A 13,305-nucleotide genomic window follows, 5' to 3' on the forward strand; every position below is an offset into this window, starting at 1 on the left:
TCCTGTGGCCTGCGGCTCTCCATAGCTAAGTTCTTCTTTGCTATTTGTTTGCTATTTTTTCTGTCCAGCTTGTCTAATTTGTTGCTGGAAGCTCTGGGACGCAAAGGGTGTACCTCCGTGCTGTTAGTTCGGTACGGAGGGTCTTTTTGCCCCCTTTGCGTGGTTTTCTTTAGGGTTTTGTGTAGACCGCAAAGTTACCTTTTCTATCCTCGATCTGTTAAGAAAGTGGGGCCTCACTTTGCTGAATCTATTTCATCTCTACGTTTGTCTTTTCATCTTAACTCACAGTCATTATATGTGGGGGGCTGCCTTTTCCTTTGGGGTATTTCTCTGAGGCAAGGTAGGCTTATTTTCTATCTTCAGGCTAGTTAGTTTCTCAGGCTGTGCCAAGTTGCATAGGCAGAGTTAGGCGCAATCCACGGCTGCCTCTAGTGTTGTTTGGAGAGGATTAGGGATTGCGGTCTGCAGAGTTCCCACGTCTCAGAGCTCGTTCTATGATTTTGGGTTATTGTCAGATCACTGTGTGTGCTCTGACCGATATGTCCATTGTAGTACTGAATTGCCTTTCATAACAGTACAGGAAGCCCAAAGTACTAATGATTCTCAATAGAGGGAAAAAAGAAGTTCTGAGACCATTTTCTTTTCTTTGCACTGTGTTTTGCCTTTTTTTTTCCCTAGACATTTGGGTGGTTCAGTACACAGGTGTAGCGATGGACATTAGAAGTCTGTCTTCATTTGTGGATCAGCTCTCGGCAAGAGTACAAAAGATTCAAGACACTATTGATCAGAAAGCTATGTTGGAACCAAGAATTCCTATTCCTGATTTGTTTTTTGGAGATAGAACTAAGTTTCTGAGTTTCAAAAATAATTGTAAATTATTTCTGGCCTTGAAACCTCGCTCCTCTGGTGATCCAGTTCAACAGGTTTTGATTGTTATTTCTTTTTTGCGCGGCGACGCTCAGGACTGGGCATTTTCTCTTGCGCCAGGAGATCCTGCATTGAGTAATATCGATGCGTTTTTCCTGGCGCTCAGATTGCTGTACGATGAACCTAATTCAGTGGATCAGGCAGAGAAAAATTTGCTGGCTCTTTGTCAGGGTCAGGATGAGATAGAGGTATATTGTCAGAAATTTAGAAAGTGGTCCGTGCTCACTCAATGGAATGAATCTGCGCTGGCAGCTATGTTCAGAAAGGGTCTCTCTGAAGCCCTTAAGGATGTCATGGTGGGATTTCCTATGCCTGCTGGTTTGAATGAGTCTATGTCTTTGGCCATTCAGATCGGTCGACGCTTGCGTGAGCGTAAATCTGTGCACCATTTGGCGGTATTACCTGAGCTTAAACCTGAGCCTATGCAGTGCGATAGGACTTTGACCAGAGTTAAACGGCAAGAACACAGACGTCTGAATGGGCTGTGTTTCTACTGTGGTGATTCCACTCATGCTATCTCTGATTGTCCTAAGCACACTAAGCGGTTCGCTAGGTCTGCCACCATTGGTACGGTACAGTCAAAATTTCTTCTGTCCGTTACCTTGATCTGCTCTTTGTCATCGTATTCTGTCATGGCATTTGTGGATTCAGGTGCTGCCCTGAATTTGATGGACTTGGAGTATGCTAAGCGTTGTGGGTTTCTCTTAGAGCCCTTGCAGTGTCCTATTCCATTGAGAGGAATTGATGCCACGCCTTTGGCCAAGAATAAGCCTCAATACTGGACCCAGCTGACCATGTGCATGGCTCCTGCACATCAGGAGGTTATTCGCTTTCTGGTGTTGCATAATCCAGTATTAGATTGGAAATCCATGTCGGTGTCCAGCTGGGGTTGTCAGGGGGTACATGGTGATGTTCCATTTCTGTCAATTTCGTCATCCACCCCTTCTGAGGTTCCAGAGTTCTTGTCTGATTACCGGGATGTATTTGATGAGCCCAAGTCCGATGCCCTACCTCCGCATAGGGATTGTGATTGTGCTATCAATTTGATTCCTGGTAGTAAATTCCCAAAAGGTCGACTGTTTAATTTATCCGTGCCTGAGCACGCCGCTATGCGCAGGTATGTGAAGGAATCCCTGGAGAAGGGGCATATTCGCCCGTCATCGTCACCATTAGGAGCAGGGTTCTTTTTTGTAGCCAAGAAGGATGGTTCGCTGAGACCTTGTATAGATTACCGCCTTCTAAATAAGATCACGGTTAAATTTCAGTACCCCTTGCCATTGTTATCTGATTTGTTTGCTCGGATTAAGGGGGCTAGTTGGTTCACCAAGATAGATCTTCGTGGTGCGTATAATCTGGTGCGAATCAGGCGAGGAGATGAATGGAAAACTGCATTTAATACGCCCGAGGGTCATTTTGAGTATCTAGTGATGCCATTCGGACTTGCCAATGCTCCATCAGTGTTTCAGTCCTTTATGCATGACATCTTCAGAGAGTACCTAGATAAATTTTTGATTGTGTACTTGGATGACATTTTGATCTTCTCGGATGATTGGGAGTCTCATGTGAAGCAGGTCAGAACAGTTTTTCAGGTCCTGCGTGCTAATTCTCTGTTTGTGAAGGGATCAAAGTGTCTATTTGGTGTGCAGAAGGTTTCATTTTTGGGGTTCATCTTTTCCCCTTCTACTATCGAGATGGATCCTGTTAAGGTCCAAGCCATCCATGATTGGACTCAGCCGACATCTCTGAAAAGTCTGCAAAAGTTCCTGGGCTTTGCTAATTGTTATCGTCGCTTCATCTGCAATGTTTCTAGTATTGCCAAACCATTGACCGATTTGACCAAGAAGGGTGCTGATTTGGTCAATTGGTCTTCTGCTGCTGTGGAAGCTTTTCAAGACTTGAAGTGTCATTTTTCTTCTGCCCCTGTGTTGTGTCAACCAGATGTTTCTCTTCCGTTCCAGGTCGAGGTTGATGCTTCTGAGATTGGAGCAGGGGCTGTTTTGTCGCAGAGAGGTTCTGATTGCTCAGTGATGAAACCATGCGCTTTTTTTTCCAGGAAGTTTTCGCCTGCTGAGCGAAATTATGATGTGGGCAACCGAGAGTTGCTGGCCATGAAGTGGGCATTCGAGGAGTGGCGTCATTGGCTTGAAGGAGCTAAGCATCGCGTGGTGGTATTGACTGATCATAAGAACTTGACTTATCTTGAGTCTGCTAAGCGGTTGAATCCTAGACAGGCTCGTTGGTCGCTGTTTTTTGCCCGTTTTGACTTTGTGATTTCGTACCTTCCGGGCTCTAAAAATGTGAAGGCGGATGCTCTGTCTAGGAGTTTTGTGCCCGACTCTCCGGGTTTGTCTGAGCCGGCGGGTATCCTCAAGGAAGGAGTAATTGTGTCTGCCATCTCCCCTGATTTGCGGCGGGTGCTGCAAAAATTTCAGGCTAATAAACCTGATCGTTGTCCAGCGGAGAGACTGTTTGTCCCTGATAGGTGGACCAATAAAGTTATCTCTGAGGTTCATTGTTCGGTGTTGGCTGGTCATCCTGGAATCTTTGGTACCAGAGAGTTGGTGGCTAGATCCTTTTGGTGGCTGTCTCTGTCGCGGGATGTGCGTGTTTTTGTGCAGTCCTGTGGGATTTGTGCTCGGGCTAAGCCCTGCTGTTCTCGTGCCAGTGGGTTGCTTTTGCCCTTGCCGGTCCCGAAGAGGCCTTGGACACATATCTCTATGGATTTTATTTCTGATCTTCCCGTTTCTCAAAAGATGTCAGTCATTTGGGTGGTCTGTGATCGCTTTTCTAAGATGGTCCATCTGGTACCCTTGTCTAAATTGCCTTCCTCCTCTGATTTGGTGCCATTGTTCTTCCAGCATGTGGTTCGTTTACATGGCATTCCAGAGAATATCGTTTCTGACACAGGTTCCCAGTTTGTTTCAAGGTTTTGGCGAGACTTTTGTGGTAGGATGGGCATTGACTTGTCTTTTTCCTCGGCTTTCCATCCTCAGACTAATGGCCAGACCGAACGAACCAATCAGACCTTGGAAACATATCTGAGATGCTTTGTTTCTGCCGATCAGGATGACTGGGTGTCCTTTTTGCCTTTGGCTGAGTTCGCCCTTAATAATCGGGCCAGCTCGGCTACCTTGGTTTCGCCATTTTTCTGCAATTCTGGGTTCCATCCTCGTTTCTCTTCAGGACAGGTTGAGTCTTCGGACTGTCCTGGTGTGGATACTGTGGTGGACAGGTTGCAGCAGATTTGGACTCATGTAGTGGACAATTTGACCTTGTCCCAGGAGAAGGCTCAACGTTTCGCTAATCGCAGACGCCGTGTGGGTCCCCGACTTCGTGTTGGGGATCTGGTTTGGTTATCTTCTCGTCATATTCCTATGAAGGTTTCCTCTCCTAAGTTTAAACCTCGTTTCATTGGTCCGTATAGGATTTCTGAGGTTCTTAATCCTGTGTCTTTTCGTCTGACCCTTCCAGATTCTTTTTCCATACATAACGTATTCCATAGGTCATTGTTGCGGAGATACGTGGCACCTATGGTTCCATCTGTTGATCCTCCTGCCCCGGTTTTGGTGGAGGGGGAATTGGAGTATATTGTGGAGAAGATTTTGGATTCTCATGTTTCTAGACGGAAACTCCAGTATCTGGTTAAATGGAAGGGTTATGCTCAGGAAGATAATTCCTGGGTTTTTGCCTCTGATGTCCATGCTCCCGATCTTGTTCGTGCCTTTCATGTGGCTCATCCTGGTCGGCCTGGGGGCTCTGGTGAGGGTTCGGTGACCCCTCCTCAAGGGGGGGGTACTGTTGTGAATTCTGTGGCAGAGCTCCCTCCTGTGGTCACAAGTGGTACTTCGGCTGATTCTCTCTGTGAGCTTCTGTTGGTGGAGGGAAGTGGTACTGCGGCTTCTGAGTTTCCTCCCTCAGGTGATCTGGTGAGGTCGTTAGGTGCTTCTCTACTTAACTCCACCTAATGCTTTGATCCTGGCTTCCTGTCAATGTTCCAGTGTTGGACTTGCTTTTCCCTGGATCATTCCTGTGGCCTGCTGCTCTGCATAGCTAAGTTCTTCTTTGCTATTTGTTTGCTATTTTTTCTGTCCAGCTTGTCTAATTTGTTGCTGGAAGCTCTGGGACGCAAAGGGTGTACCTCCGTGCCGTTAGTTCGGTACGGAGGGTCTTTTTGCCCCCTTTGCGTGGTTTTCTTTAGGGTTTTGTGTAGACCGCAAAGTTACCTTTTCTATCCTCGATCTGTTAAGAAAGTCGGGCCTCACTTTGCTGAATCTATTTCATCTCTACGTTTGTCTTTTCATCTTAACTCACAGTCATTATATGTGGGGGGCTGCCTTTTCCTTTGGGGTATTTCTCTGAGGCAAGGTAGGCTTATTTTCTATCTTCAGGCTAGTTAGTTTCTCAGGCTGTGCCAAGTTGCATAGGCAGAGTTAGGCGCAATCCACGGCTGCCTCTAGTGTTGTTTGGAGAGGATTAGGGATTGCGGTCTGCAGAGTTCCCACGTCTCAGAGCTCGTTCTATGATTTTGGGTTATTGTCAGATCACTGTGTGTGCTCTGACCGCTATGTCCATTGTAGTACTGAATTGCCTTTCATAACAGAGAGTGGTCACAGTTACGTTTTGCTGTCAGAAGGTCATTGGTCACTTTGATGAGTGCAGTTTCTGTCGAATATAGGGGGCGGAAACCGGACTGCGAAGGGTCTAGGAGGGAGTGAATGGAGAGGTAACGGGAAAGGCGGGAGTAGATCGGAGCTCTAAGAGTTGGGAGATGAATGGGGAGATTGGAGACTGGTCTGTAGTTGGTTGTGCAGGATGGGTCGAGAGCGGGTTTCTTTAGTAATGGAGTAGTGATAGAGTGTTTGAAGGAGGAGGGGAAATGCCAGAGGAGAGGGAGAGATTAAAGATTGTAGTTAGGCAAGTTGCGACGACTGGAGAGAGAGAATGGAGGAGGTGTGAGGGAATGGGGTCGGTGGTGCATGTAGTCAGACGAGAAGAGGAGAGGGGCCTGGAGACTTCTTCTTCTGTGTTGGGATCGAATGTGGAGAGTGAGCCAGGGGAAATGCAGAGACGGATGGGAGTCACTGAACTTGGTGATTGGGAGTGGATTTCCTTACCGATATTGTCTTTTGGCCTGATGAGGTAGTGAAAGGTGTCAAAAAGTTTCTTGGGGTTGTTGGATAGTGAGGAGATCAAGGTGGTGAAGTATGTCTGTTTGGCGAGGTGAAGGGTAGAGTTATAGGTCCTTAACATAAATTTGAAGTGTATAAATAATAATAATATTATAATTAATATTAATATTACGGTAATAAGATTTATTTAAAAAAGATGGGATAAAAAGGTTAAATATAGTTAAGAATAGGGTTAGGACTAGAGTTAGGTATAGCACTAGCATTATGGATAGGATTAGATTTAGGGCTAGGGTAATAAAATAATTGCCTAATAAAAATGTAATGAAAAGAAACAAATTTATGGCAATGCAGGATTTGCTACTTTTAAAATTTTAGATTGGATTTTAGCAAATAGCTATTTCATTAAATAACTTTGGGAAAATTAGAATTACATTTATATTATCTTAAAATATATTTTCTTAAAGGGTTTACCCATGACTATTTTGTTATTATGGGCCTAAAACTAACAGTAAGATAATTATATGTTCAACCCGGTGCCGGCAAAAAGTGGTCATCAGCCGTTCCTGCCGGCGATTCATCTGATCAACATTAACAGAGCTTCTTCTTCTGTTCTGCTCTGTCAACTGGGCATGACTGCCAATGGCATGCTGATTGACAATCAGCTCCCCGCAGTTAGGCAGCAAGGAGCCGGCTGTCAATCAGCACGACATTGACGGTCACACCCTGCTAACAGAGCAGAGCGGAAGAGAAGCCTCTGCTCTCTCAATGTGACGTGAGTGGATGCAGCTGAATCGCCAGACGGAGCGGTCAGTGACCAATAGTGACAGCTCTGTGCCAGCAGAGATCGGTGTCGGGTACAACAGGCAGGTAGTTAGCAACTATCAGACTGTTCGTTTTTAACTAATTTATATTAAGTGTATGTCCTTCATGTATTCTCTGCCCGCTTCCACTTCCATTTCATCTATTCCCCCTACCAGATCCTACTCAGGCAGTTTCTGTGGTTCTTGTTTTCTTTCATTTTCTTACAGGAACTGAATTTAACTATCAATAATCTTGTCACTTTACAACCTCACAGTTCCTCTTTACGTACCTTTTGTACTTCTCAGTTTTTAGGGTATTTCTAATTATTTGTGACTCGTACATGTTGGTGCACACAGGTGTGTGGATTTAGTTTTTTACTGGGTGCCCATACAAAATCTTTTGCCCTTACAAAAAACACAATGAGCTGTCACAGTTTAAAAAAAAAAAAAAGCTGAATGCATAAAACTAATAAAATAACATAATAATAATAATTACCCTATATGATGAACGCCAAAACATAAAAAAATATATATTAATAGCAGAATCGCTATTTTTGCCATTGCAATTCTGGCTTGAAAAAGGTCAAATAAGGCCGAAAAGTTGCTTTGTCTTTATATTGTTGCTATACTTTTTTAAGGATGGAATAAAAGTTGCGTTTTTTAAAGTATTTTTGTTGGTGCTTTGGACTCTGGAACTTGGGCGTGAAAGCACAAAATTTACCAATGGTGCGTGAGATTCGCTCACTCCAACAATTAATGGCAGAATCGCTGATTTTTGGTCACTTCGCCTCCCCAAAAATGGAATGAAAAAAAAAATGAAAAAAAAAGGACTTGATACAACTCTCTCGACCAAAAAAATAAAAAAAATATATTGCCATAGGAGGAAAACTATAGAGCGAGGGACCTGATAGGACCTGGAGCATCTGTCAGATGTCTGCGGCATTTCTTGGGGCTTCACCATACATTTCATACCTTTTTAAAGATTTTTTTTTTTACATTTTATATGGCTGGTTTAGAGTTTTGTCTGTTGCTAGGAAAGCTGGGTGTTCAACGCAGTCATCATTGCAGTTTCTATATTAGCCGTCACACAACTTTTCCAGGTATTTTACAGTATTACGTAGACTCGATTTGCCATTCAGGAGTCAGAGAAAGCTGGGTAGCAAAACTTTCAGACCCTCTAGTGGTAAGAAAAAAAATGGGTTGTCAGGTAGTTTTATCAGACTTTGTAAATAATGCCTGAACTGCATTCCTTTGAGGGAGCAGTAGAGGGCGACACAAAGGTGTGTGCGTGCGTGCGTGCGTGCGTGCGTGCGTGCGTGCGTGCGTGCGTGCGTGCGTGCGTGCGTGCGTTTAATTCCAACAGGTGGCGCTATAGAGTTTAAGTCCTCTTTTTCTCAGGAGAGGCAATTTGCATATGTGTGTTTAATTGAGACTTTTGTAACAAGTGCTGCCTGTCATGCTTCGAGCTGGCCGCTGGGGGCAGTGCCGTGCACGCAGGTTGGGCACAGGCTTCCTGGTTGTGATCACACAGCAGGACTCTGCTCAGTGTACGCTGCCTGCTTACTGCACCAGTCCTCAGTGCCAGGGCTGGGGGATTGACTGATTATAGGGGGACTGCAGCTACTCCTAATCCAAGTGACAGCCCTGGGAGGGGTGAGAGAAACTTTCCTTGCACAGCCTGCTTGTCTGAGACTGTGAGCAGATACTGCTGCATAGTACCTGCATGCAGGTGCCTCATTGCTGGGGCTCTGGCATGGACAGGGGAAGATCTGCAGCCCCCTGACATCAACCTGCAGCCAGTCACCTTCACCTGTGCCAGGAGTGCCCACCACCAAGTCTATGGCTGGGACCATGAGGTTCAATGGCAATTTAAAACTGAAGATAGGCGAAGCGGTGGGTCTGCAGCCAACCAGGTGGTCTCTAAGGCACTCAGTGTTCAAGAAAGGTTCTGCTTTCCTGGATCCCTACATCACCATCAATGTGGACGAGTGCACCATTGGGAAGACCACTGTCAAGCACAGGACTAATAAGCCCACCTTCAATGAAGAGTTCTGCGTTACCATATCCGAGGGGAGCAAGATGGAGTTGGCGGTCTTTCATGACACCCATATTGGGTACGATGACTTTGTGGCTAATTGCACCCTCAGTTTTCAGGAGCTGCTCAGAAACTGCGGACCCACAGACTTCTTTGAAGGCTGGGTAAGTTAGGAAATATTATTATTTTTTATTATCCGTAAGGAATGGGTTAATAATGGTTATCGGTGGGGAACATGGAAGATCTGTCAATCTGATGATTTTGGTGCAATAATCTTCACGCCTGCGTTGACAATCGCATTATTTTAGGATTTCTTCTAGTTGCCGGATGTTATCACTGGGATTGTAGATTTCACCAACGTTTGTTTTCACATTTCCTAAGCCAGTAAAATAGATTTTAAAAAGTTTCCTTTTTATGCTCAAGAGGAACTATTTTCTGTGTAATGTCTTATTCCCACCTGGCGCTCTTAGGTTAATACAGAATAAATGGCAGATTTCTGATTTATTGGAAATTCTTGTTCCTTAGTACGTAGAGCGATGGGGATTGTTTTGTACAATGGTATACTGGGGGCTACTAGCACCAGGGCAGGATGAGTTTTGTACCCGCTAATTCAGCAGTAATGTCTGAGTGTCACTTTAAAACAAATTATTCCCCCTTGAATGTCCCTTTTATAATGTATTATAACCCCTGAGTGTCCCTTTTAAAGGGAACCTGTCACCCCCAACATGGAAGATGAGCTAAGCCCACCCGCATCAGGGGCTTATCTACAGCATTCTGTAATGCTGTAGAAAAGCCCCTGATGTATCCTGGAAGATGAGAAAAAGAGGTTAGATTATACTCACCCAGGGGCGGTCCCGCTTCTGTTCTGGTCCGATGGGTGTCTCAGGTCCAGTCCGGGGCCTCCTATCTTCTTACGATGACGTCCTCTTCTTGTCTTCTTGCTACGGCATAGGCGTACTTTGTCTGTCCTGTTGAGGGCAGAGCAAAGTACTGCAGTGCAGGCGCTGGGCCTCTGACCTTTCCCGACGCCTGCGCACTGCAGTACTTTGCTCTGCCCTCAACAGGGCAGACAAAGTACGGCTGCGCCGGAGCCGCAGCATGAAGACAAGAAGAGGACATCATAGTAAGAAGATGAGAGGCCCCAGACCGGACCGCGACGCCCATCGGACCAGAACCGGACCTGGACCGCCCCTGGGTGAGTATAACCTAACCTCTTTTTCTCATCTTTCAGGTTACATCTGGGGCTTATCTACAGCATTCTGTTGCTGGCGGGCTTAGCTCACCTTCGATTTTGGGGGTGACAGGTTCCCTTTAAATAAATTGTTCCCAACAAGTTTCCTTTTAAAACAAATTATTCCTCCTGAGTGTCCCTATAAGGCTGGGGTCACACTAAATGTATGGAAAATTGATCCGAGTCTCCCTGACGAGAGTCACACCAGTGTTCTCCGTATTGTCATCCGTGTGTAATGCGTTTGCAATGCAATTTTCTCGCACCTATGTATCCGTATGACATGAGTATGGCTTTACATTTCTCACTGCTTTTCCCCATTGAATGTAATGGCTCAACGGGCTGAAATGAGGAAACTGCGTATTTGTCGCAAGTCACACAGATGGTCTGTGTGGGGTCCGAATTTTTTCTCGCACACATAGGCTTGGATTGGTGAGACTCGGGTGATATACACGTACAATCGCAGTATGCCGTGATTTCACTCGCACGCTGAATACGCCTGAGAAAATAAACGGTGATGTGAGCTTCCCCATAGATTAACACTGGTCCGAGTACTATGTGATGTTTTCTCATGTAGCACTTGTCCGTATTCTATGGTAGTGTGACCCCAGCCTAAAATAAATCATTCCCCCCATGTCCGTTTTCAAACATTCCCCCGAATGACCCTTTTAAAGTAAATTGTTCCCGATTTTCCTTTTAAAACAAACAACGCCCAATGATTGCTCCACTTAGAAAGCCTTAATGCCACCTTTGTGCCATTTCTCCAAAAAATTAAGGTTATACTTGCCTAATCCACACAATACTTTTCTCTCCTGAGTACTAATCAGGCTGGCAGAGGAGGCGCAATTGTGCCTCCTGTGCTAAGACAATGTAGTTTTGTAAGTCGAAAGCCTACTACATCCCGGTGCCAAGAGGAAGGAGAATGGTGAGTCTGGGGGGCCCCCAGGTGAGTCTGGGGGGCCCCCAGGTGAGTCTGGGGGGCCCCCAGGTGAGTCTGGGGGGCCCCCAGGTGAGTCTGGGGGGCCCCCAGGTGAGTCTGGGGGGCCCCCAGGTGAGTCTGGGGGCCATGCCTCCCTGCTCTGCCATAGGATCCAACTTTTATCAGAGCAATGTTGACACCGATACAGTTCAAAGTGGTTCTCCCCTTGAGATCCGGGGCACCTGATCCGAAGTCTGGCACATGGACCCTGCCCCAGATTTTCAGCACTAGTGATGGTACTTCACTTCTCTTTTAGTTTTGCACCCTCACCTGCATCCCTCCCGTGCTAGGCCACTGGTTCCATAAACATTTACTACCTACACATAGGATAAATGATGTATAATCCCTGGTGGTCTAAAAGTCAGAAGTGGAAAACATTTTTTTTCGCCCCTTTATCTTTGCACCAGTTTTGAAAAAGTCACCCCTTGTAATGTACAGACATGAAGATTCGCGTAAAACACAACACGCTACATAATAATGTTCTTATTTTCCATTTATCCTACGTTTGATACATTGATTTACTGCCTCCCGTCCGCTCATTTAGACCAACACTTGAATGAATGTTGCTAATATTTGCAGAGATAATCCCTATATTGTCTCTGCAGGTAGTTGTGTACTTAGTGAGATAGTGGAGCAATCAAAGAGTAAAGGTAAATGTGCAGATCTGAGGGGCATCTCCACTGCACGATCGTCGGGAACGAGCCTTCGTGGGAACAATCAATCATTGATAATTGCTATTATTAGGTCTTATTTCGCTCTATCTTCTCCCTTGTAAAGCCGGGTGGATTTTCGTTCCATTTTGCATGTTGTAGGAAGCAGGAGAGTTTGTGTCTTTGATACAGGCTGCCAATCGCCTAAAACTCACTTGTTCGTTGGGTGAAAAGATCATTTGGCTTCAAAAATAATTGTTCTTGGCAGCACGTTATCTTGTCTAAAGATGACATGTGCTGCCGAGAACAATAGCACCCTGTGACCTGAAAGTTCCATTAATGATTTTACTGTGCGTACCATGAATTAGGTTTTCCTGTCTAAACGGACTACTAGACGACTGATAATTGGCAAACGGGGGTCTTTTAACGCTGCAAATCTTTAGTTTAAACGAGCCCGTAGGCGTCCAACCATCTAGTGTATATGGGGTCACCAGACTCTCCTGCTGATCATTGCCAATCCTTTGCTCCAATGAGTGAAAAGCCCCTGCCAGATGGATGTGGCGGCGACTCGTCTCTCTCCCTACTGTAAATACGGCACGACCTGAGGCTGCTAACCGACCGCTGATCGCACTTCCGATGCCGTTCATCACTCGTCAGTCAATAGTGTAATTGTCGATTGGAAGCAGCGGAGTTGTATCCCCTGACAACTGCACAATTCCCCCTCTGTTCTCCCTGACCTATATTTATTGTGGATTTTAGCAGCCTGAACGTGTCTGTAAATTCACCTTTTTTTTTTTTTTTTTTTTTTACATAGGCGAGATTGACAAACTGAAAAATCCCCCCAAAAGGTCAATTTGTCACCTAGAAATAAAAGCAACATGTGGATAAAGTTAGAAAAATAAAAAAAAACGCTTTTCTAGGACTTTTTTCTGTTACAGATGTTTCTTTTGGGGGAGGGGGCAAAAATGGTTGAAAATCCATTCATTAACCCCTCCCCCCCCCCCCCCCCCAAAAAAAAAAAGGACAATCTCATAATCTAAATTCAGTACTGCAGTGGAAATCTTTGTGCAAATTGTACAGTTCAGACCTCATTCAGACATCAGGAGTTAATCGGACAAGTCCTATCTGTGTTTTTCATGGATAAAACTCGTACCGATTTATAATCGCATGTCCGTGGACTGAGAGTCCGCCCCAAATCATGCAGACTTGTCCAATAATGATACGTCTTGGCTCAAACTCCCCATTTCAAATCTATGGGTCCGTGATGCCTTCCATCTGTGTTTTTTTCATACTGTTTCATAGAATAGGTTTCCATCTGTTTTTTTTAATTAATCTGAGAAAAACTGACACTGACCAAACTTGCTATGATAGAAAACATTGATGAAACTTGGACCATTTTTAAGCCTGAACAAGACCCAAGCCGCATATTTCACTTTTTGCTTTGACCCTTGGGTCATTTTAGTCTGCGGATATGAGATTTCTAAAAAAAAAAAAATCCAAGTAAGATCTCTGCTTCCTTTTTTGCCCCGTCCTTATGCACAAGCAGATAAACTGCCT

The 13,305-nt window shown here is 45.1% G+C and overlaps 1 protein-coding gene across 1 annotated transcript in view; it reads left to right on the top strand.

The window, feature by feature from the left end:
- Positions 1-8,383: 8,383 nt before the first annotated feature.
- Positions 8,384-13,305, top strand: part of PRKCH (protein kinase C eta) — a 206,065-nt gene continuing 201,143 nt past the window's right edge. The window contains exon 1 of the mRNA XM_069733683.1: positions 8,384-9,055. Coding sequence (XP_069589784.1) covers positions 8,696-9,055 — 360 coding nt within the window. The 5' untranslated portion in view covers positions 8,384-8,695. The remainder of the gene's footprint in view (positions 9,056-13,305) is intronic.

This window comes from Ranitomeya imitator, chromosome 1 (assembly GCF_032444005.1).
Source record: "Ranitomeya imitator isolate aRanImi1 chromosome 1, aRanImi1.pri, whole genome shotgun sequence".
NCBI lineage: Eukaryota > Metazoa > Chordata > Amphibia > Anura > Dendrobatidae > Ranitomeya > Ranitomeya imitator.